This window comes from Cornus florida, unplaced genomic scaffold (assembly GCF_030987335.1).
Source record: "Cornus florida cultivar Cherokee Brave unplaced genomic scaffold, ASM3098733v1 CherokeeBrave_3.0.0_Hap2_Chr10, whole genome shotgun sequence".
Classification (NCBI taxonomy): Eukaryota; Viridiplantae; Streptophyta; class Magnoliopsida; order Cornales; family Cornaceae; genus Cornus; species Cornus florida.
Window position 1 is genome coordinate 115,046,458 of NW_026775580.1, and position 24,874 is coordinate 115,071,331.

General features: G+C 37.4%; 3 protein-coding genes across 4 annotated transcripts; 2 read left to right on the forward strand and 1 right to left on the reverse strand.

Annotated features, from left to right (window-relative positions):
• The first annotated feature begins 718 nt into the window (after window positions 1-718).
• On the forward strand, window positions 719-8,143 carry LOC132277493 (sugar carrier protein A-like). 2 transcript variants are annotated; one of them, XM_059779348.1, is made up of 5 exons: window positions 1,204-1,335; window positions 4,245-4,290; window positions 4,412-4,731; window positions 5,014-5,640; window positions 6,101-8,143. In XM_059779348.1, the coding sequence occupies exons 3-5, from the start codon at window positions 4,426-4,428 to the stop codon at window positions 6,563-6,565; spliced, it is 1,398 nt and encodes a 465-aa protein (XP_059635331.1). In that variant the 5' UTR covers window positions 1,204-1,335; window positions 4,245-4,290; window positions 4,412-4,425; the 3' UTR covers window positions 6,566-8,143. The 2 variants fall into 2 exon arrangements, with proteins under 2 accessions (XP_059635330.1, XP_059635331.1); XM_059779347.1 differs by lacking the exon at window positions 4,245-4,290 and having other exon boundaries at window positions 719-1,335.
• A 154-nt stretch (window positions 8,144-8,297) lies between these two features.
• On the forward strand, window positions 8,298-12,772 carry LOC132277492 (sugar carrier protein A-like). Its single transcript, XM_059779346.1, has 4 exons — window positions 8,298-9,242; window positions 10,320-10,639; window positions 10,986-11,612; window positions 12,047-12,772. Exons 1-4 carry the CDS (start codon window positions 9,098-9,100, stop codon window positions 12,560-12,562), a joined length of 1,608 nt encoding a protein of 535 aa, XP_059635329.1. The 5' UTR covers window positions 8,298-9,097; the 3' UTR covers window positions 12,563-12,772.
• A 2,273-nt stretch (window positions 12,773-15,045) lies between these two features.
• Window positions 15,046-16,224, reverse strand: LOC132277495 (uncharacterized). The gene has a single exon (XM_059779349.1). The coding sequence runs from the start codon at window positions 16,091-16,093 to the stop codon at window positions 15,563-15,565; it is 531 nt and encodes a 176-aa protein (XP_059635332.1). The 5' UTR covers window positions 16,094-16,224; the 3' UTR covers window positions 15,046-15,562.
• Window positions 16,225-24,874: the final 8,650 nt, after the last annotated feature.

A 24,874-nucleotide genomic window follows, 5' to 3' on the forward strand; every position in this document is an offset into this window, starting at 1 on the left:
TCTTTTTTGTTCCTCTTAGTAAAATTTCTCTTAGGATTTGTTACACTGAAAGTAGTTATGTCCAATCAATTTCAGAAAACGTGTCATATTTTAGGAGATTTCACAAGGTTATTTTGAAAAGGAAAATAATTCTTGCACCGAATAATTGCAGTGAATTACTAGACTTACTTTTTTAATTGGTCAATTATGCAACAAATAAGGAAGACCCTCCATTTAGTTGTATTTGGTATAAATAGTCAATTAAAAGGTAATTGTTCGGTGTGATTTCATAAAATTATTTAGATTGAGCTAAACGCTGCTATGCTTGCACGTGAACTCAAAAATAATATAATAATAAAATAAACTAGTATATGATTTTAAATATAATTTTTTTTTTTTTTAAGGAAGTCAATAGAAACAAATTATTGTATAAGGTATATAAATTAATATTATAAGTATTTGTGTTTATTGTCATAAATTTTTTTTATTTTTTTAAAAGTTATTTATTACCATAAATTTACATAATATATAATTATATATTTTGTTTTAGATATAAAAATTATGAAATATCAAACATATATTACTATATTTGTACTATATTCCTAAATTTAAGGTCCTTCCAGATTTAGAAGTTAAGTGGAAGGTTGGTATTGAGGAAATAAAAAAATGAAAGTTTGGTACTCGCAAGTCAACTAAACACTAAATGGAAAATCAATGCATTTCAGGAAATTTATTGAGATTTGATCCTCAACCATTTGTCTTGAAGCACGCATCCACCGTCTTTTCAGACTCGTCTAACCATCTAGAATTTCATAGTTAAGAGAGAGCAAGAGTTTATCAGAAGGTCATTGCGGGGATATACTTGATTTCGTCGATCATCGGTTTGACAACAACGGAAAATGACTCTGCGAAAATTTTGGTGGTAAGTTATTTTTGTAGAAACTTGATAAAATATTTTATATTGTAAAACATTTTACTTGTTTTTAGAACAATTCAAAACTGGAAAATGCCAAAAATATTTTCCTGAAAATATCTTATCTCGATACCAACGGAGGCTGGATAGAAAAGCCAGGGTAGAAAACATGTCCCTATACCACAAGGACCTAGCATAGAAAAACTTCTCTCTATTTTATAAGGCCAAAGAAATCCTCTGTTCCTTCTGGTTTTGGCAAGCATTCTGCAGCAGCAGCAGGAAAAGAAAGGCTTTGAATATGGCAGGAGGGTCTTTTGCTCCGGCCGGTGTGGCCAAGGAAAGAGCTGGGCAGTACCAAGGAAGGGTGACCCTGTATGTGATTGTAGCTTGCATGGTTGCTGCAGTTGGTGGCTCAATCTTCGGCTATGATATCGGAATTTCAGGTACTTCTAATCACCTTCTGAATCAAATTAAGGATTTTTTTACTGCTCTACTTACTATTGTCATGAAAATGAAAAGAATATATATACAATTGATGGAGTAATCACAGAAAGTACTGTATAAAAAGGGATAACAACAACCTAGTTGCAAACAAAATAAAAATCAGATTCCTCACTAGTTAGTATCTATCTGATTTCTAAAAGGAATTAAATGAGAATTATTAAAATCTAATGTCTATGTGATTGCCAAGTAGAAGTTGGAACAAATTGGAGCAGCATCTTCTTTTTATGACTAATAATGTGATGTTCACGTCAAAATCTGATCCCTCAAGTAACAAAAGACAACTATACTGATTAATTGTGACATCTCCAGGGACTCAAATTCTCGACCTTCTACTTTAAAATGTGAGGAAGTATCACTAGACCACAAGTGTTTGTGGCTCAAAATTCACGCAGAAAATTCTATTATGAAAAAACACAATTAGTTGCGTTTTAGCGGAACTGGTTGCATTTGGGCATAATGGTTGTTTGAAGAAACGTTTGCGTGATATGTGCCATAATTAGTTTCCTAATCAGTTTTGGAAGTCAAAAGACTTGGGGAAAAAGCTTGGGGAAAAAGTTGCACCTCCTATTTTAGAGTTGAAGAAGGATATGGTAACTCCTTGTAAGCAAATTGAAAAATACTTATCCAACAAGGAATTGGATTTTAAAGACTCTAGAAATAGAGATGGATATGAGAGGTTGAGAGAGAGAGATAAGAGAGAAAAGATGTAAGGGGTTTAAAGGTGAGTGTTGTGAGGAGAGGGGAAATTATATGTAATTCCCGAGTGTATACATGTAGCCTTAAAAGAGATGAGGAGTGAGTGAAGTTTTGAAATGTGGTTGTATATTTTCTTCCTTGATTCATAATAGTGAAATACCTCTCTCTCCATGGACGTAACCCTAGAGTTGGGTGAACCATGTAAAATATTATGTTGTGCGTAGATGTGTATGATTGTTATCTCCATATAGGCTTGTGTTGATGTGACGTGATTATGCTTCCACTGTGTGTAATGAATGAGAGATTTAACTCTCAACTGACCTTTGAGTGGGTTAGAGGGAGTTAATTATTCCCCAACAACTGGTATCAGAGCCTGTGATTAGTCCTGAAGATCATTAGCAGAAAATTGGTGTGAAATTTGTCAGAGTAGAGGATAATCGTGAGGTGCTATGGAGATTCAATCAGAATTGATGATGACACGAAGGTATGAAGAAGATAGATAGTGTAAAGACATAGGCCTATGAGGAACAAGTCTTGGGACAAACCAGAGGATCAAAGGTGATAGAGGTAAAGCCCACGAGGAACAAGTTTTGGGGATAAGTTAGAGATGGTGCTAGTTCTCAATATGGGGCAAAAGTGTGAAGAATGAATGGGTTTGCTATAAGCCCGGTAAAGAGCAAATGAGAATACGAAGAGTGAAGATGAGAGGTTTGTTGCTTTGAACCAGAAAAACAATTGATGAAGATGAGTTTGAAGATTGGTGGGTTGCTATGCGTGAGCAATTGAACGCCAGTGGGGTGGAGATTGTTAGAGTGTTTCTCAATTTCATCATAGTGTTTTATTTGAGGTAGAGAAGTCTTCTGTTAAGGTAGAGAAGTCTTCTGTTAAGGTAGAGAAGTCTTCTGTTAAGGTGGAGCTATAAAGAGTTCTTTGTTCAAGGTGAAGCTATGGATTAGAGGGATGACAACGGGGGCGGTTTTGGGCGGGTGTACCCTCCCCCGCCCCCGCAACCGTTTAGAAACCCCAGCCTCATCCCCGTCCAAAACCGCCTAAATGGGAGGCCTTTTCACCCCATCCCTGCCCCCGTTTAACTTTTTCACCCCCGCGGGCACCCGCCCTACCCCGCCCTATTCAGTTCTAGAATTTCTCCTTAATTTTTTTTTTTTTTTCCTCAAATACAATTATATAACTATTGAAAAAATTTATAGAAATGGGCAATCAATAATTTAACATAAAATTAAAGGGTACGAGAGTTCTTAGTTCGTAGGGCTCTGCCGCTCTATAGAACAATTGAGAAAGTGAGTGAATGTGACATATAGTTTCTAGAGCTAACTATATATACTAATAAAATAAGAGTAATTTAGTAATTTATCTACTTAAACGGGGCGGGGTGACCTCCCCCCGCCCCCGCGCAAGTTTTCATTAATAAAAACCATCTCCGCCTAAATAAGTCAAACGGTCCCCCAAAATCACTATAAACGGGGCGGGTACCCGTCCCGATGGGGCAAATTGCCATCCCTAGGAGGAGCACATGAAGATAGAAATTTTGAGCCAAAGAGGATATTATTAGAATTGTGGCTTAAAATTCACGCAGATAATTCTATTATGGAAAAACACAACTGGTTGCGTTTTAGCAGAACTGGTAGTGTTTGGGCAGAATGGTTATTTGAAGAAACGGTTGCATTTGCCTGATATGTATGAGAATTAGCTTCGTACTCAATTATAGAAGCCAGAAGACTTTGGGAAAAGGCTGAAAATTTGGAAAAGAATTTGTACTTACTATTTTAAAGTTAAAGATATGGTAACTCCTTGTAAGCAAGTTGGGAAATACTTGTCCAACAAGAAATTGGGTTTTACAGACTCTATAAATAGAAATGGGTATGAAAGGTTGAAAGAAAGAGAGGAGAGAAAAGATGTAAGAAGTTTAAGGGTGAATGTTGTGAGGAGATGGGAGAGTATATGTAATTGCCGAGTGTATACATGTAGGCTCAAACTTGATTCATAATAGTGAAATCTCTCTCCATGGACGTAACCCTAGAGTTGGGTAAACCATGTAAAATATTGTGTTGTGCGTTAATGTGTATGATTGTTATCTCTCTATATATACTTGTGTTGATGTAATGTGATGATGTTTCTGTTGTGTGTGATGAAGGAAATCCTTAACTCTCAACAACAACCGACTGTTAAATAGGTTAGAGGTAGTTAACTATTCTAAACAACAATACCTTGGTGAATACTATCATTTATACAAATTGTAAAGATGTACTTTCACTCTCACTAAAAAATTTAAATTCTGTTGTAACTTTGATAAATTATCAGGAGGTGTTACATCAATGGATGAATTTCTTTATCGATTCTTCTACACGGTCTACAAAAATAAGAAGCATGCACATGAAAACAACTACTGCAAGTACAATAACCAAGGACTTGCAGCATTTACCTCATCTCTATACCTTGCTGGTTTGGTTGCTTCTCTGGTGGCATCTCCTGTCACACGGAGGTATGGGCGTCGAATAAGTATAATTTCCGGTGGGCTCTGCTTTCTTGTTGGATCAGCCCTTAATGCCTCAGCTGTCAATCTGGAAATGCTTATTTTGGGTCGGATTATGCTTGGTTTTGGAATTGGCTTTGGAAATCAGGTGTCCTGCTTCACTTGGAACTATTCCCTGTAATTTCCTTCATATAAGACACAAAGCACATTTATTTGCTAAATATCTACAAACAACACTAGAGAGTACTTTTGAAAAAGAAGCGCGCACACACATATCCACCATTTAAAACTGAAATCCTACTTGAAAAATGTCTGAAGTTCAGAGAATAGAAGTGACAACCTTCTATTGACCCATCAAGTCTAGATGGTTTTTGAGATATCCATTTAATGATCTTCCTCATGAATATTAACTCTCTATTGCTGTTTGAAGGCGGTTCCACTATACTTGTCAGAGATGGCACCAACCCATCTCAGAGGAGCCCTAAACATGATGTTTCAGTTAGCAACAACTCTTGGGATCTTTACCGCAAATATGGTCAATTATGGAACACATAAGCTCAAGCCATGGGGATGGAGGCTCTCCCTTGGCCTAGCAGCAGTACCAGCTCTTTTAATGACGGTGGGAGGAATACTTGTTCCAGAAACACCAAACAGCTTAACTGAGCGGGGATTGAAAGAAAAAGGAAGAAAAGTTCTAGTAAGAATAAGAGGGACTGAAAATGTTGACGCAGAGTTTGAAGACTTGATTGATGCAAGTGAGTTTGCAAACTCGATCAAGCATCCCTTCAGGAACATCCTTGAGAAAAGGAACAGGCCACAGTTGGTCATGGCAATCTTCATGCCAATGTTTCAGATCCTCACAGGGATTAATTCGATTCTGTTCTATGCCCCGGTGCTGTTCCAGACAATGGGATTTGGAGGGAATGCTGCCCTCTATTCTTCTGCAGTGACTGGAGGAGTCCTTGCTGCATCTACGCTGGTTTCAATAGCAACAGTGGATAGATGGGGCCGAAGAGCTTTACTGATTGGAGGAGGGATACAAATGATTGTATGCCAGGTAAAACAATTTTCTCCTAATGCATTAGCACGCACCTGAAAATAAAAAATTAAAAATTAATTAATTAATTTAGAAACAAAAAAGAAAATCATATAGCCATGAAAACTCCATTTTCATGTTGCATCCAGAGAACAAAGAATACAGACTTGTAAGCAACTGCATTTCACAACCCGCACTGCTTAAATTGAATTAGCATGCAAGATACGCATGAAAAGGGTATTTTTCTTTAACCATTTCCAGGAATCATCTTTACCTAGAAAGGCTAGAATACCAATTGCATCTTTTGCAACTTTTCATTAAAATCTGTAGGATTTTGTTACACTGTTCCAAATCAAACAGTCATGGGGCTGAGCCAATCAACTTCCTTGATTTTATAAGCCTAGTAGAAGAAAAGCAAAAAGAGCTGTTTGTCAGTGTCTGCAACCATATATGATTATTCTTTCCTATGTATGTGAAACAGGTTGTAGTCGCCATAATATTGGGGCTCAAGTTCGGTGATGACAAAGAACTCTCAAAAAGCCTCTCAATCTCAGTGGTGGTCATCATCTGCCTCTTTGTTGCAGCCTTTGGATGGTCATGGGGACCACTTGGTTGGACAGTGCCGAGTGAGATATTCCCATTAGAAACACGTTCTGCTGGGCAAAGCATTACGGTAGCTGTGAACCTCTTTTTCACTTTTGTTATAGCCCAATCTTTCCTTTCCCTCCTTTGCGCCTTGAAGTTCGGCATTTTCCTCTTCTTTGCTGCTTGGATTACTGTCATGACAATCTTTGTCTGCATCTTCTTACCTGAAACCAAAGGAGTTCCGATTGAAGAGATGATTCTATTGTGGCAGAAACATTGGTTCTGGAAGAGGATTGTGTCTATTAATCCAGACGCAGATACAAGTAATGGTAAGGAAAGCAGTTCATTGGAGTTGGGTTAAACAGTTGGCAACGCATAGCCAAGCTCATGCACCAAAGGCAGTGAATTCCTAGAAGATCAAACAGAATTCAACTAAAACTAATGGGCTCTGCTGAAAAGGTATCACCCTGAGGAGTTTGTATATATTCCAAGTCCAAGAGTACATGTGATCATATCGAGACTCTAGGTAAGTGGTTCTTGCCTTAAAATTGTGATTTAATTTGACAAAATTTGAATCATGATGAAGTGTACGTACCAATGCTCTTCTACTGGCCATCAATAATTTTCAGGGTACATAAGCAGTAATAGCATTAACATTTAAGTTCTCTTTTATACAAACAGTATATTCCTCAAACGTCAAAGTAATAAAGTTTTTAATACTGACCAAGGAAAATTGAAAGGAAAGAATATAGAGAGAGACTTCTGCTGTGGTTAAAAATGTAAAACGAAAATGTTTTTAAAGCCGATGAGTTTCTTGACCAAACATGTATGCAAAATATAAAGAATTTGTCCAACTTTTCGGCTTAAGTAGCACTACTCAATGTAAAAAGAAAAAAAAATAAAATTAAGAAAGAGGAAAAGTGTTTCCCCTCCTTTTATTCCAATTTTAGAAGGGGAATGTTTTTTAGGCTTTTCTTTCTTATTCTCTACCAAAAGATTTTCATCTTTCCTTTCCATCTCCCTCTCCAGTCTTTTCTTTCTGTCTTTTTTATTACTTTCTCACCATAAACAGGTTGTGTTCCAACTCCCCCTGAACTGTTTGTTTCACTGTTCAAAGGAGAAAAAAAAAAAAATGACAACCCATTAGAATGGTCTAGACTGTGGGAGATGAATGAATCCGAGTTGGGGATTCCTGATAAGTCGATTCGTCAGTTTGCAAATATAAAACGGCATAGAATTATTAATAATTCTACTGTATACAAGCGCCTAAATTACATGAGAATGTCCACAATTTTATTCTCTCTTAAGGCTGCCTTTGTTTGGGTGGAAAATATTTTTCAGAAAATATTTTTTTATTTTCTGTTATTTGATTGTTGGAAAATATTTACGAAAAAAAAATTTTAAATCTAACAAAAATAACTTGCTCATTAATTTTTGACAAGTTAGATCTCACACAATGCCTCATGAACTCGACTTCAACCTCTAGACTCTTACCAAATACTGAAAAATAAAAATAAAAAAAGATTTTACCTGAATTTTTTTTTTTTTTTTTTTTTTAAGAAAATATTAACTGAGCCTAAATGAAAGATGCAATAGAGACGTTCAAGAATATGATATGATCCAAAATGGTTGATCCAGCCAACCCACTCTGCTGGTCCAGTCAACCAAGTCTACATGGGCCTAATTTAAATTCTCAAGACACTCATTTTTGGTTTCCATTTGTTTTTAGCATCTAGTTTCATGCCAATTAGATCGCATAGGGCTTATTCATCCTCGAAACAAAAACAAATTGTAAAATAGGTTGTGATTTTCATTCCAGTTTATTTAAGCAAAAAAAAGATGATCTAACCATGTAGTCCACGGACCACCATGCGGTATGGGGTATTGTTCTTACTTAATACCAAACAAAGAAAAGAAAAGAAAAAAAAAAAAAAAACAATATCTAATATGTATACTCTTTTCTCAATATCAACCATGAAGTACGAGAGTTCGAAGACTCCACTTAATATAGAACAATACCCATACATTGTCAGCTGCTTCATCCTACTTTTGTGACACATTAATCGATGTTATCTTCTCTGAAATCATTTCAGGCAAAAGATTTACACATATAATAGCAGCTATCAGTTACAAAGAGTCGTACACTTTCAATTACAACTTCATAAAATTAAATAAATATATGCACACGGTACAACAAAGAGTATATTGATGTTGTATGTATATGTATCTGAAGAATTTTCTTTTTATTTTCTATTTTGGAACAAATGTAACAAATGTAACAATATTTTCATGTATATTTCAATTTATATTCAGAACAGTGTGGGTACTTTACTCCCTCTGTAGACCACGCCTCTTCTTCTATATTAAGACAAAACAGAAGAGAATCAAAATCTGAAATAGAACAGACAAACTAAGCAAGTCAAGTCACCAAAAATTCTGCAAAATGGAGGAAACAACTCAAAAAAGGAAAATATGACAATAATTGAAAACTCCACCACAACTTATAAGAGGGGACCTCTCTCTCTCTCTGAAAGAAGTGGAGCAAGTAACTTTCAGTAGCACCAAAATTTTAGAAGTTTTAGTTCCCACGTATTTGCCTCTCACTCTCTCTCTCTCTCTATTGGCTCATGCAAAGCATACTTCTGTATAAGAGAGACATTATCGTCACAGCATAGAAAAAAGTAAATACATTACAAAGACAATGACTTCACTATATTTCTTTTTTGTGTCAGATTTTGAAGTCAATAAATCATTGGTAGTCTCAAGTCAACTAAACACTAAATGAAAAATCAAGCATAGAAAAACTTATCTCTATTCTATAGGTCAAAGAAATCCTCTCTGTTCCCTCTGGTTTTGGCAAGCCTTCTGCAGCAGGAAAAGGAGGACTTTGAATATGGCAGGCGGGTCTTTTGCTCCGGCGGGTGTGGCCAAGGAAAGAGCTGAGCGGTACCAAGGAAGGGTGACCCTTTATGTGATTATTGCTTGCATGGTTGCTGCGGTTGGTGGATCAATCTTCGGCTATGATATCGGAATTTCAGGTACTTCTAACCACCTTCTGAATCAAAATAAGGAATTTTTTAGTAACTATTGTCATATTTAAGGATTATAGTGAAAAGAATACATATAGAATTGAAGAAGTAATCACAGAAAGTTTTTTTTTCTTTTTCAAAAGTAAATCAAATTTATTGATAAAGAAGATCGTACAATCCTGGTTCAAGACATCTAGTGAGTTAGTAAAAACAGTGGCCAGATATCCCAATGAACATCTCCATTCTTACATTGAAAAGCCCATCTACCCAAATTATCAGCAGCTATATTGCACACTCTAGGACACCACAGAAAACTCAACTGTCTACTGGAATATAGCAACTCCTTTATATCATCACAGAAAACTGCAGGCATTGGATCAGATGATTTTAGCTTCATTACCTGAAGACAATCACCCTAAATGACCAGGTTATCTTTGTATCCCCATTGCAATATGACTTTCAAGCTTTCCTTTAGCACAGCAGCTTCTGCTGCTTCTGGAATCCCAATGTTTTGAATGAAATGAGTAGCTACCATTATAGGCCATCCTTCGGAATTCATTAAAACAATGACGTCACCACAACCACAACCTAGTTGGACACAAAATAAAATTCAATGCCTCACTATTTAGTATCTGATTTCCCAAGGGAAACAAATGAGAATTATTAATATCTCATGTCTATTTGTTTGTCGAGTTGAAGAGAAGAAATTAAATCTGGAACAAATTGGACCATCTTCTTTTTGTGGATATAATGATGTTCATGTCAAAATTTGATTGCTTAAGTAACAAAAGACAACTATACTGGTTGTGACATCTATAAAATGAACAAAAATATCCATTTAATAGACCTTCACATCGACATTAACTCTCTGTTGTAACTAAACACTGTAATGGGTGTATTTGGTATTTACCGGAAAACTAAAACACTACAACGGTGTTCTATATTTGATGATCAAATGTAACAATGGGAAAGGAGGGAGGGGGTCTTAGTTAACCTGAAGAATACTATCATATATACAAATTGTAAAGATGTACTTTACTCTCACTAAAAAATTTATATTCTGATGCAACTTTGATAAATTAACAGGAGGTGTTACATCAATGGATGAATTTCTTCATCGATTCTTCTACACGGTCTACAAAAATAAGAAACGTGCACATGAAAACAACTACTGCAAGTACAATAATCAAGGGCTTGCAGCATTTACCTCATCTCTATACCTTGCTGGTTTGGTTGCTTCTCTGGTGGCATCTCCTGTCACACGGATGTATGGGCGTCGAACGAGTATTATTTCCGGTGGGATATGCTTTCTTGTTGGAGCAGCCCTTAATGCCTCAGCTGTCAACCTGGAAATGCTTATTTTGGGTCGGATCATGCTCGGTTTTGGAATTGGCTTTGGAAATCAGGTGTCCTGTATCACTTGGAACATTCCCTGAAATTTCCTTCATATAAGAAAGAAAGCACATTTATTTGCTAAAATTCTTCAAACACCACTTGGGGATACTTTTGAAAAGGAAAAAGCACACATATATCCTCCATGTAAAACTGAAATCCACGTTAAAAAAAAAAGTTAGATTGCTATGAAGAAATGAGAATTTGTTATGTCCTAGAATTCATCTAACTACATGGAAAACTGTAGGTTCAGAGAATAGAAGTGACAAGCTTCTATTGACCCATCAAGTGTAGATGGTTTATGAGATACCCATTTAATGATCATCCACATGAATATTAACTCTCTATTTTTGCTTGAAGGCGGTTCCACTATACTTGTCAGAGATGGCACCAACCCATCTCAGAGGAGCCCTAAACATGATGTTTCAGTTAGCAACAACTCTTGGGATCTTCACCGCAAACATGATCAATTATGGAACAGATAAGCTCAAGCCATGGGGATGGAGGCTCTCCCTTGGCCTAGCAGCAGCACCAGCTCTTTTAATGACAGTGGGAGGAATATTTCTTCCAGAAACACCAAACAGCTTAACTGAGAGGGGATTGAAAGAAAAAGGAAGAAAAGTTCTAGAAAGAATAAGAGGGACAGAAAATGTTGATGCAGAGTTTGAAGACTTGATTGATGCAAGTGAGTTTGCAAACTCGATCAAGCATCCCTTCAGGAACATCCTTGAGAAAAGGAACAGGCCACAGTTGATCATGGCAATCTTTATGCCAATGTTTCAGATCCTCACAGGGATTAATTCGATTCTGTTCTATGCCCCGGTGCTGTTCCAGACTATGGGATTTGGAGGAAATGCTTCCCTCTATTCTTCTGCAGCGACTGGAGGAGTCCTTGCTGCATCTACACTAGTTTCAATAGCAACAGTGGATAGATGGGGCCGAAGAGCTTTACTGATTGGAGGAGGGATACAAATGATTGTATGCCAGGTAAATCAATTTTGTCCTAATGCATTGGCATGCACCTGAAAATAAAATAAAAAAGAAGAAAAAAAAAAAAAAAGAATAACATATAGCCATGAAAACTGCATCCTCATGTTGCATCCAGAGAACAAAGAATACTGACTCGTAAGTAACTGCATTTCACAACCTGCACTGCTTAAATTGAAATGGCAAGATATGCATGAAAAGGGGATTTTTCTTTAACCATTCCCAGGAATCATCTTTACGTGGAATACCAATTGCATCTTTTGCAACTTTTCATTAAAATCTGTAGGATTTTGTTACACTCTTCCAAATCAAAGTGTCATGCGGCTGAGTCAATCAACTTCCTTGATTTTATAAGCCTAGTAGAAGAAAAGTAAAAAGAGCTGTTTGTCAGTGTCTGCAACCATAGATGATTATCTTCCTATATATGTGAACAGGTTGTAGTCGCCTTAATATTGGGGCTCAAGTTCGGCAATGACAAAGAACTCTCAAAAAGCGTCTCAATCTCGGTGGTGGTCATCATCTGCCTCTTTGTTGCGGCCTTTGGATGGTCATGGGGGCCACTTGGTTGGACAGTGCCGAGTGAAATTTTCCCATTAGAAACACGTTCTGCCGGGCAAAGCATTACAGTAGCTGTGAACCTCTTTTTCACTTTTGTTATAGCCCAATCTTTCCCTTCACTGCTTTGCGCATTGAAATTCGGCCTTTTCCTCTTCTTTGCTGGCTGGATTACTGTTATGACTATCTTTGTCTACATCTTCTTACCTGAAACCAAAGGAGTTCCGATTGAAGAGATGATTCTATTGTGGCAGAAACATTGGTTCTGGAAGAGGATTGTGTCTATTAATCCAGAGGCAGATGGAAGTAACGGTAGGCAAAGCAGTTCGTTGGAGTTGGGTGAAACAGTAGGATGCAATAGCCAAGCTCACACACCAAACGCAGTGAATTCCTAGAAGATCAAACAGGTTTCAACTAAAGTTAATAAAGCCTCTGAACTAGAAAACAACCACACCAAATGGGCTACTGAAAATGTGACACACTGAGGCGCTTTAATATATTCCCAGTCCAAGAATACATGTCATATCCATGACTCTTATGTAGTACTTACCTTAAAATTATGTTTTGATTGATAAAAATTGAATAATCATGATTCATGAATACAAGTGTAGCAATGCTCTTCTACTAGATCATAAATAATTTTCAGGGTAATGATGATATTACAACTTATGTAATTTATAATAATCAGAGAAGGAGACTCAAATTACCTAAACCACTAAATTACAGTGCAATCTGTTCTTTGACCACGGTGGATCCTGCTGACATAAATTTTCTTGTTTTAAAGGCAACAACTAAACGTTCTAATTCTGCATGAAGGCAAGATATAAGGCATACAAAACAAGTGAGGAGCAAAATATGGGGGGCACAAGTTCTGCTTAGATTAGAATTCTATGTGATCTTGTGCAACTCAATGTTCAGATCAGATGATAATGATATGGAGACCAGTAGGAAAGTAGTTCCATATGGCTTTAAACACTGGTTTCCAATGATTTGAGCTAATAATTTCCAGTAGCAGAATATCATCACTCACTAATATACACCTTTTTACAAAGAAAATACACCTTTTTACAAAGAAAATATACTATTTTACAAAGAAAAGAAAGTATGAATCAATATTGCAGACATAAGAAGATGCTTCTATGTGATCTTGTGCATTTTAATGTTCAGATCAGATGATAATGATATGGAGACCAGTAGGAGAGTAGTTCCATATGGCTTTAAACACTGGTTTCCAATGATTTGAGCTAATAATTTCCAGTAGCAAAATATCATCACTCACTAATATATATACACCTTTTTACAAAGAACATACACCTTTTTACAAAGAAAATATAGTATTTTACAAAGAAAAGAAAGTATGAATCAATATTACAGACACAAGAAGATACTTTTTGAAAATTTCGTAGCTGAATAAAACTTAATAGGAGGAGAGCAATTGAAATCATGGCATTTTAGTTATTCCCACCATAGACAATCAACATGGTAAGATTGAATGGGAGATGTCATATTGGAGCAATGTTACCTAATTGTGATGCTTCTCTCAGGATCCCAATCATTGTGAGAAGTCACATCTTATGTCCAAATTGTCAACAAGCATGCACAGCCTAAGTTTATATGGTAGAAATCGGAATTTATATTTCTTACTGATGGTCTTTGGTTTAGAGTATTAATGCTAATTCTGACTATTAAAGCAGATAATAATCAAAGAAGTGATAAGGATAATCAAGTCCACTCAATTATTACAAAAGAACCAATTTCCTTTTTGATTTCTGTTTCTCAGTTTTCAACTCCCTATGTTCAGAAACCATCAACCAAAAACCAAACTTGTTTACTCTTATTGCGCACCTACAAGCCCGAAATAATCATTTTCGTGTTGCTTGAACAAAATATTATTTTCAAACCAAAAACTGAGGATCACTTTGGTAATTAAATCAACCAAATAAAATCTAACCAGAACTTGTTAAAACAGCCTACCATCATTGACACAACTAAACAGCTGTTCAAGCCTCAAATGAATTTCGGGGCAAAATAACATAAGTCACATATTTTAAATGGTAACAGAATCCCATTATTATACACTATATAATACTTCCACCAGCATACAGGGCAAGCATGCAAACACATCAACTCAAACACCAAAGATAAAATAGAAGGGCAATGAGTAGTGCAATCTATAATTACAGGTTGATAGGGTGACACATCACCTGGAAATTACCTCAGTTGCTCGAGCGTTCAGCTTTATCTTGGTGACACTACCTATGCGCTTTAACAAGTACCCCAATAAGTTTTCATCCACATATGCAGACCGAAATTGACAGGCTGAAATGAAAATACTGAAGCCCCTAGAACCTCTCAGTACTGTTGCACAAGATTAAGGTCTTTCAATTCCAACTGATCATTTAAGTGGCCAGCTAATGCACCCAAAGATGAGAAACTGAAAACCAGGATGAATTGATTATGGCATTTCAAAACATATATGGCCAAGCAACCAGCCAGAATGCAATTTCTTCCCTGATCATTTCCAATGCACAAACAAGATGTTTTAGATGCTTTAATTGAAATATAGACCGACTAACAGACTAACTCAAAACCAACTTGTAACCCAATCATGACTCACGAGAGTAAAGTACCGAACTTGCACAACAAATAGGAAAAGTAGACTACATAGCTCAACAATTCCCACCAATACAGGTAAGAGAGATAACCCAAACTGACCATCAATTCTTTTTTCTCCTTCCCATCATGCTTAGTTCTGTTGAATTTGCACCAAATCAATTAGCAACCACCAATGCAAGTTCCTTGAAGCCATTTGCAAAAGAAAAATCCTCTGAACCCTTTTAAAGCACACATAAAATACTGAAAGATATCAAAAGACCAATTTTTTTCTATTAAACTAAACTTTTATTCAAGTGAACTTCAAGGTTACATCATACTTAAAAGCTACATCTAGAAATAGGAATCAACAACAACTGAGACGAATATCAGGTCTAACCTTTAACTGCATACACTTAGAAATCTAAAATCCGTATGACTACAGTGACACCCTAAGAGCACGAAACACCCATCCAGCTGATCACACATTGACCAAATCAACACTTACAGACTACAAGAATGTACACAAACCTAATCTTCTTCTTTTACTACATTTGAAACTAACTATTGTGGGCAAGCAACAATGTCCTTGTCACTCCAGAAAGCATTAGATCAGAAACACTAGTTCACTTCCAACCATAGTTTGCTCACCCTTAACCATCCTCTTGAAAAAAATAAAGGAATGGACATTAAGAGACAGCAAATAAACCAACAGAGGACTAAACAATCTCCATCCAATTCGAATCAACTTCTTCTGGTCAGCTAATCGGCAGATCACTGATTTGATATTCAAATAGACAAACTCACAGCAGATCAAGACGCAACAATCGCCGTAAATCACTCGTAGCTACATCTATCTTCTTCTCCTTCTTCGCGAAGAAGGCCGGTAACGGTACCGAACTCGGCGGCGGAGAATCTAAGAACAACGCCGAACCAGAGCACAGCCCATCCACCACTTTTAAATCCGAAGCCCTAATTTGCTTCTGAACCGTCTCGGGCTCTGGCCCCAACCGATCCGTCGAAGACAAAACAAAATCTTCGTCCCGGAATCGCCGATCCGTCGCCAGCTTCAACTCTTCGCCTCGTTTCAAGATCTTCACCTGTCCCATGACCAGATTATTGGCGGGATACTTCACAACCACCGTCTGATCTTCGTCCCGACTACGATCTCGGCGGTTCTCCTGAAATCCCACCGGACTTCGCTTTCGCCGTATAGGACGCATCGTTTGAGGGTTAGGGTTCCTGCGAGATCTAAAGGGAGGGGAGATTATAGTTTCCGAACCAAACCGATTGTGGGTAAGGTATTCCTGCGTTTGAAGAATGGCGATTGCCATTTTCTAGATAGAGGGATAATAATTTAATTGTAGAGGTTCGATGTTTGCTTAAGGAATGAAGTAAATATTTATAGAAAGTGGACACATTCGAAGCGCATTTAGAATAGGAAAAAACTGGTTTATTTTATTTGCAATAAATTGTTTGCACTTTCTACGGTTAACGAAAAATTAATTGTTTGTATATATATATATATATATATTTAGTAAAGTGCAAAAACTCCAACTATCGGTCATTTAGCGAAACCCCCTCATCTAATAATTTGGCATATAATCCTTCTGAACTAATTATTTTGTTGCAATTAATCCTGTCTGATTAGCGAGTTGAATTTCACCGTGAAGAAGCACATGACTGGTCATGTAACAACCCAAATTTTTTTAAATGACCATACAACCCTTTATGAAACTAAAAGACCACAATGCCCATTTTAATGCGTTAAATCCCAAATAGGTCAAACCCCTAAATTCCTCATTCTTTATCTTCCTCGATCAAATCCCAAATAGGTCAGAACCCAGTCAAGTCGTTAAGAATCGTAGGCTAACATTTACCCCATTTCGTGAAGATGTGGGGCAGAGCTTGCTGGATACACGAAGGCTTGAAAGAATCAAGTCGGAGTTAATCACACACACACACACACACACACACATATATATATATATACAAGGTATATATCTAAAATTTGAGGGAAAATGGAGGTGATGATGTTGTTGTGGCGGCGAAAACGGGGGTTGAAGTCGGAGAAGGAGATGGAAGAGACGTATCACCATGGATAGGAGGTGGTGGTGCTATTGTGGCGGCGGCGACGGTGGTGGTGCTATATCTGTTACAGATCCGACGAACAAGCAGTGCAAGGACAGTGACGGCTCGCGGTCACGATTCCGGAAGCGGGAAGGAAGGAACCCACCAGTTTCGAATGAACATGGTGATGAAGTAGTGGGCAGCGACGGCAAGAAGTGATTTTGATCGATGCGAAGGCGGAACTTCAGTGGTGGCGCTAAAATGGCGGCGATTGGGTTCTGTGATTGGGTTGCAATACTGGGTTGTGCTACAGAAATTTTTTTTTACAGGATTCTGAAATCAACAGGTATGAGCGAGATATATGTGTGTGTATATATATATATATATATATATATATATATATATATATATACAGATAAAGGGAGGGAGAAAGAACACTGAGTTACACTAAAGTTCTTCCTCCTTTCTCGGTTAAGCACGTAATAGCTCTTACATCACAAACAGCATTTGGATGGTAAACGAGCTTGCTTGATACGGATTTTTTCTCAAACAATAGGATGCTTCAACAAAGGCCAAGAGGGAGATGGAGGTTAGGGGATTTCCATGCAAACACATTATAATCAAATTGGTGGTTGCTGAAATTTTTAGTGAAATGGCATGGTTTTATATAGGGGTAAAATTGTCTTTCACTATTTCCGTTATAACCAATTGGCCAGAGATGCCATATTAGGGATTAATTGCAAAAATTCAATAGTTCAAGAGGGCAAATTGTAGTTCAGGGGGGTTAATTGCACATGGTCAATACTTCAAGGGGGTTTTTTTCACTTTACCCTATTTTTTTTCTTTTAACTTGTTAAGAAAAAGAAAAAGAAAAAGAAAAAAAAAATGGTGAAGTGCAGAAAACACCCCTGTAGTATATTTACAGTGCATATCACACCCCTAACGTGCAAAAAACACCCCTAAAGTTTCAAATTTGTGCAAATAAGTCCATCTAACACATTTAAAATAGAGTTTGTCTAAATTACACTCACCCATACATTTTACAAATAATTTTAAAATACATTATTTTATGAAATGACGGAAAAGGACAAAAAAAACCAAGTGACGTCGTTTGGCCCATCATTGTATTTCCCACTCACCTCACCCATTTGCATCAGTCTCTGACGGGCAGGATTTGAAGATCACCGAAGGTTCATCGGAACTATTACATGTTGGCATTGTACCTTTGTGCTCTTAATTTGGCTGGCTTAAAATTCTCAGGTGGTGGTGGTTTGAAATTGCTGCTCTCACCGGATGGTCTAGACTGAGGTCGCCGGACTGAGCTGAAGCTTTGCGACTCGCCGAAACTGATAAGGCTTCGATGTACTCTTCATGGTCTCTGCAGGTTCATGGATTTCAGTGGTTCGATTAGTGATGATTAAAAGCGATTCAGTTGGGTCGGTGATTATTATAAGCTATTTGGTTGGGTCGGTGATTATTAGAGACATAGAGCCTATTCGGTTTGGTCGATGATGAGCAGAGACACATAGCCTTTATCAAAAGACCACCTATGTTAAAAATACACAGAGCCTTTATAATTAATCATCTATTTGATATAGACCACCTATGTTAGAGAGAAATGGGATCGTGTGAAAGAAAATTTGAAAGAGAGATGAGGTGAATCTGCCGCCACGGGAGAAGATAAAGTCGAAGGTATTATCATCAACTGGATGATGAATTTCCTAACCTAAAATCACTGGTGGTTTGGACGCTTTCTTGAAAATTCTGATTTTAGTCTGAAATGCCGATCTGTCAAAGCGAACACCATCGGCGTTTCAAATGCAGAGCGACTTCGAATCCGGTATTTAATTAACATATAGGAAATTCTAATTTATATACACACTTGACGCTCTGTAATTATGAAACTGAAAGCTTTATCAACGGCAACCAAATCGGACGATGAAGAAACCAAACAGTTCTAGCAAAACCAAAACAGTGGTTTCGCCGGAGCTTCTGGTGATCTTTAGTTCCAGTGAGCTTTAGTACTTCTTGCCGGTCTTCAGTCACTAAGGTTATAGTCTTTATAATGAGCCGAACCCGTGGGTCCGATCCATTAACCTGGTCCTTACTCGACCCGGGTCAACCAGGGGTACAATCGTCCTTTCCCATGCTCATAGGTAACACTCAGTCCGTCCCAATGATCAAGGAACTCCAAATACAGTTTGAAAGGAAAGAGTCGAGGTACATATCAAAGAGGCAGGGTCAGCCGGGTCAATAGGAAATGTCTGTCGGGTCAATGGAAGAGTCAGCAGGGTCAATGGAAGAGTCAGCCGGCTGATGATCCTTCGTCGGCTGACTAAAAATGCATGATCAACCGGCTAACTGAGATGGTCAGTCAGCCGAAATGATCTCAAAAGTTGCAAACTCTCGGGACTTTGCTAAAAAGAGTTCACCGGCCGGCTGAAAGAGAGGTTCAGCCAGCTGATCTGCAAGGTCAGCCGGCTGAAACGGTTTCCCAAAATGCATGCTCACGGGACTTTCCAAACTGAACTGTCGTGCGGCTGATGGTGAGGTGTCGGCCGACTGGTGACAGAATTTCGATCGACCGATGGTAAGGTTCGGCCGACCGAAACAAGCTGCTCCATAGCTCAACTCACTGGAATGTTACAAAATGGTTTGTCAGCCGGCTAATGAGCCCTGGAATGCTGTTATGTGCAGCCTGATAGTCCAGAAATCTAGGCTATTTGCGAGCCAAACCTGATAGTCATTAAATTTTGAATTCACGGCAACATAATTAGCATTCCATGGATATATATATATATATAAATCAACTCCCCAAATTACACATCGTTTTCCATATAAGACATCATATTATACATAGTCCTGAATGCATCAAATACCATCAAAATTATAATTACAAAAAATGATCATGTTTTACACAAAAACAATTACATTCTTCCAAAGTATTATTTTACAAAAAGGAATGGCGTCCTTCATACAAAAGACGGTGATATAACTTCTAGTCCACTAAGCTTGTGGTGGATTTTCTTCCGCCACTTTTTTTCCTGAACCTAAAAATGTTGAGTTAAGGGGTGAGCATAAAGCCCACTAGAAGTCGCCTAAGACGTTAGTATTGGATTCCCTTGAGTCACATAACATATAGGGAAGATGAGATGAAGGGGTCATGTGTAATACCCCTAATTTTAAAAAGGATATTCCTGGTATTTAATGGTATTTAATTTATTATTTAAGTGCATTTTATTTGATTATGTGTCATTATTTTTTTTATTAGGTGCTTAATTGTTTTCTTTTATGGTGATTTAATTTATTTAAATTATATTTATTTTTAGTTATTTGATTGGAATTACTTGTTAGTGTTTTAATTATTTAATTGGCATTAATGGTTTAAGTGTAATTGGTTTAGTTATTTGATTGGAATTACTTGTTAGTGTTTTAATTATTTAATTAACATTAATGGTTTAAGTGTAATTGGTTTAATTATTCTATGTGTGTCTTATTTTATGTGTGTCTTATTTGATTTAATTGGGTTTACTAATTATTATTTTGTTCAATTAGATTATTTGTTATGTATTTAATGGTGAATAGGGTAATTAGGTAAATACATCTAACTAGGGTTTTAATTACAGTATAAATTAGGGTTTTATATTATAGCCGTCGCAGGTTCCTACGTTAATTGGATGGGCCGGTTAGGATTGTGAGTTGGACTTAAATGAACCTAGGGTTTAGGAAAACTCTATAAGTATAAGGTAGACGTCTGTGTAGGGTTTTTTTTAAACAAAGCACACGTTTTGTGGAAGTGGAGAAGGAAAAACGCAGTTTTTCACATTCTGCCAAGGTTTGATCAAATGTCCGATCCTGCTTCGTCCGTGGTCCGATCGAGCTGAATTTTGGAGGAGAGGTTCACGACTCAGTGACGCACAATCTGAACGGTGGAGATCAGAGTTTGACCTTGGGAACAGTGATTCGTACTCGTTAACAGTAACTGGGTCGCACAGGTTTTTTTTCCATTCTGCCCAGATTTCATCAAACATCCGATCCCGCTTCGTCCGTGGTCCGATCGAGCTAAATTTTGGAGGAGAGGTTCACGACTCAGTGGCGCACAATATGAACGGTGAAGATCAGAGTTTGACCTCAGGAACAGTGATTCGTACTCGTGAACAGTAACTGGGTCGCACAGGTTTTTTTCCATTCTGCCCAGATTTCATCAAACATCCGATCCCACTTCGTCCGTGGTCCGATCGAGCTGAAATTTGGAGGATAGGTTCATGATTCAGTGTCGCACAATCTGAATGGTGGAGATCAGAGTTTAACCTCGGAAACAGTGATTCGTACTCGTGAACAGTAACTGGGTCGCACAGGTTTTTTTTCATTCTGCCCAGATTTCATCAAACATCCGATCCCGCTTCGTCCGTGGTCCGATCGAGCTGAAATTTGGAGGATAGGTTCATGACTCAGTGTCGCACAATCTGAACGGTGGAGATTAGATTTTGAGTTCGGGAATAGTGTTTCGTATCCGTGAACAGTAACCGGGTTTTGGAACTCGCCGGGATTTTTTAAGAAGACGACGTTGAAACTTTGAACAAAAGTTTCTGAGGCAAGATTCTATCCTTACTCTTTCCCTTAGGCTTCATACTCTTTGCACTCTTAAATGATTCCAGGATTAATGAAGATTAAACCAAACTAAAATGATATCTGTTTTGCTATGAAACTGGTAGTTACAGTAGTGTTGTATGCTTGTTCAACCTAGACTAAGCATGTTTGTGGATGCATTGTGGTTCTGTGGTTCACGTTTTTCCTTACTAGTGCTAGTATAAATTATTGGAAGGATGGGTCTAGAGGATAGCTATCTTAACTTCTGTAATAGCAACTGTTGGAACTTAAATACTAGGAGGATTTGAGTTTAACACTAGATCGGTTTTGTGGAACACTATAATTTGAGCATGTCTACATACATACTGTGAATATTGTTTTGATGCTTACATTATCACAGTTAGTATCAACTGTAGAGGTTAGGATTTTGTGATACATACCCTACATATCTGTATGTCATTTGTAAGGTGTTAAATGGAAGTTTTAATTAATTCTGTCTTTGTATCAGACTAAAGGGAACAACTTAAATTGGGCATGTATATGTTGTTGTTGTGACCCTGTTTATCAATGCTTATTTTATCACTGCTAACATTGAATGTTGGATGTTGGAATTTAGTTGCTATATACTTGATTTATTGGTATTATTGACTACTGGAGGATTGGAAAGTAGGCACCGGTATGGGACGGTGGCATACTAAGGATGGGTTTGGTTTTTAAAACAGTACCATTACCCACCTACTTGGAATAAGGATGTGATTAACTAAAAGTTAAGTCCCGTGGATTTGTATTGTCATGGCAACTACTTGTTGAGCGGTAATATCAGGGATTTTGGATGGATTTTATATATGTACTGTTATGGTGCCTCGGTATGAGCTTGAGCCTCAGGACCGATGGCTAGGGAGCGTATATGCATCGGGATGTGTAGCTGGCTACGATGGTTAGAGGTGTACACTGTTTAGGTATAGGTACATATGCCCATTTCGTGTGCGTTTTAGCATGTTACCTCTATTCAGGTTGAGACCGACCTGTAGTCCAGTGAGAGTCCTTTAGTGTGACTATATATATATTTACGGACTATTAGCTATTATTGAATTGTTTAGGATGTACATGCGTATCGGGCCTCTGTTTGGATTGTAGTAGTATAGAACTTGCGCGTGGGCCTGACCCACTTCTATTTTTCAGGTACACGACAGTTCCAGGCTTAGACGTGTTCGTGCTGAGCAGAGGTCTCTATTCACTCTTCCAACGATGTAGGGCTCTTTCTATAGTTTTATTTCTGGACTTTTATTACAGTTGTTCTATCTTCTGTTTGGATGTTTAATAGGGGTCCACTAGAGATGGATTCCCAAGTTGTAAACTGATGGAGTTTTGGAGTTTGGGTTTGATGGATTTTAATAATTATAATATTTTGCGAATTCTATTTTTAATTCCTTCCAGCTTTAATTTCATTTCTTAATTTATTTTGTATTCCGTGTTCATTATAAAATATTAATTGTTTGATATTCCCTCAGGTTTGGGCCTGGGCCTGATCAACCCATGTCTCGGATTTGAGGGGTATCACATCATGCATTGGGGTATGTAGAACACTACCATGAACCAAGAATATTTCTAGCATATAACACAACTTCTACTAGTACCGTGCTTGTTAATGGAATGTAAATGCACCCCGTTTCCAACTCGGTCTGAATCGGTCTAACCCATAACTTTGGAAAACCCACTAGCTGACTTTACCGAGGCGAGATTAATGACTATTCCTGGTTCCAATTCTGGCAATGTCTGGCGACCGTTAAATGGCATAGTATCAACTTTTTTATGCCCAAAGCCGCGCGCTCCCTCTAAGTCAAGCTAGCCTCGGACTCGCGAAATTCGGTTCATTTTTTTTAAAAAAAACTCCCTTCCATTATCAAAAACTTAACTTCCAAAATAAAGAAAAATTTTCTTTTTAAATTCATTTCCAAAACCCCTTTTGATGCCATGATATGCCATGTATAACCATTCATTCTCAAAATTATGAGTCCATTATTATAACAAGAACAACATCATCATTGCATATGATAATAATCAAGGAAAGATCATGGCAAAATTTAGAAATCTCATACAATAAGAACATCATTAACCAAGGTAAAGCATGTGCAATTCAATAGAAGCATGCTTATCACATAATTACATACACAATAACTTAATTTATCATATCAAAGGCATTAATAAACCTTAATTTCATACCAAAGTTTAACAATTCTAAGAATATAATAAAAAAAGGAAAAATTTACTCAAATAGAACCAAAACTTGGGTGTTAGGAAGACCCCTACCTCAATTAGAGTACAATTCCTCAAAAAGCCCCAATTTCACCTCAAACCCTAGATTTGGAAATCCTAAAATGATGGCCAAATGAAGATTGGCTCGAATCAAATCGTAGATCTTGAAGAGCTCTCCGACTTGTAGCAAACGGCACAACAAAACTCCCAACAATTGGAGAGAAATCAATGTTTGAAATTTGTGTAAAGAGAAAAAGAAAAATGGAAGGAGAGAAAGAGAGAGGGGCGTGAGATAGAGAGAGAATTTGAGGCCCAAAAATGGCCTATTGGTGAATTAGAAAGGCAAAGATGGGGTGGGCCCCATAACACAAAATATCCATTTTCTTTAGATATATCTTAATTTTCAATCACACCATTTTGCTAAATCACAATAATATTAATATACATAATTAATTATGCAGGACATGCAATGATCCCATGACACCACACTGTACACAACAACCTCGACAACGGGTCCCACCCGAGACTTCCCGGCCCAATAAACGAAAAAAATGCCGAAATAGGAACTGGTGCATTTTCAAAAGTCTGAACTCAAGGAAATGTCCTACCCAATTTTCTGACACACCCGGCATACCCCACGATGTCCGGTTCACAAAATGAAAAAAGAATAAAATACCCCCGAAAATAAAATATAAAAAAATTCCAAAAATTGGAAAATGATAAAATTTAGGAACATTACAGTCTTCCCAGTGATGGAGATGATACCCATTTTCTTTACCCGGTTGTGCACAAGTTTGCCGGAATTGTTTTTCACTGGAGCTGTTGTAGCAGTTTGGGTCCTTGTTGATGGGTGTCTTTCTCTATAGATATATATTAGTTTAAGCACCTTTGCTACTTTTTACTCCAATTCTGAGTCAGGCATCCTAACTAACGGTTTGGATTTGAACTCTGAAGGTAAAAAAAAAAAACAGAGTATTCTCCTACAAGTTGAAACATGAAGAATCAGAAAAGGTGGACGAGGATCCTCTGTCTGAGGAGAAGTACTTGGGGAATTACTACGGCTACATGGACCCAGCAAGTATTACTTTTGTAGAATCAGATACTAATAACTTGTTTTTTGCTATATAGGAAAAATCTGAACAATGAGGTATACAAATAATTCATGTTGTTAAAGCTTTAAAACTTCTATCAAAAGAAAC

What these genes read in the sequence shown, in the direction of transcription:
- LOC132277492 (XM_059779346.1), top strand. Translation starts at nt 9,098, where the DNA reads ATGGCAGGCGGGTCTTTTGCTCCGGCGGGTGTGGCCAAGGAAAGAGCT. An exon ending in GAATTGGCTTTGGAAATCAG is followed by an intron (nt 10,640 to 10,985) that starts GTGTCCTGTATC and finishes TTTTGCTTGAAG; the next exon opens with GCGGTTCCACTATACTTGTC. An exon ending in TACAAATGATTGTATGCCAG is followed by an intron (nt 11,613 to 12,046) that starts GTAAATCAATTT and finishes ATATGTGAACAG; the next exon opens with GTTGTAGTCGCCTTAATATT.
- LOC132277493 (XM_059779347.1), top strand. Translation starts at nt 1,191, where the DNA reads ATGGCAGGAGGGTCTTTTGCTCCGGCCGGTGTGGCCAAGGAAAGAGCT. An exon ending in CTATGATATCGGAATTTCAG is followed by an intron (nt 1,336 to 4,411) that starts GTACTTCTAATC and finishes ATAAATTATCAG; the next exon opens with GAGGTGTTACATCAATGGAT. An exon ending in TACAAATGATTGTATGCCAG is followed by an intron (nt 5,641 to 6,100) that starts GTAAAACAATTT and finishes TATGTGAAACAG; the next exon opens with GTTGTAGTCGCCATAATATT.
- LOC132277495 (XM_059779349.1), bottom strand. Translation starts at nt 16,093, where the DNA reads ATGGCAATCGCCATTCTTCAAACGCAGGAATACCTTACCCACAATCGG.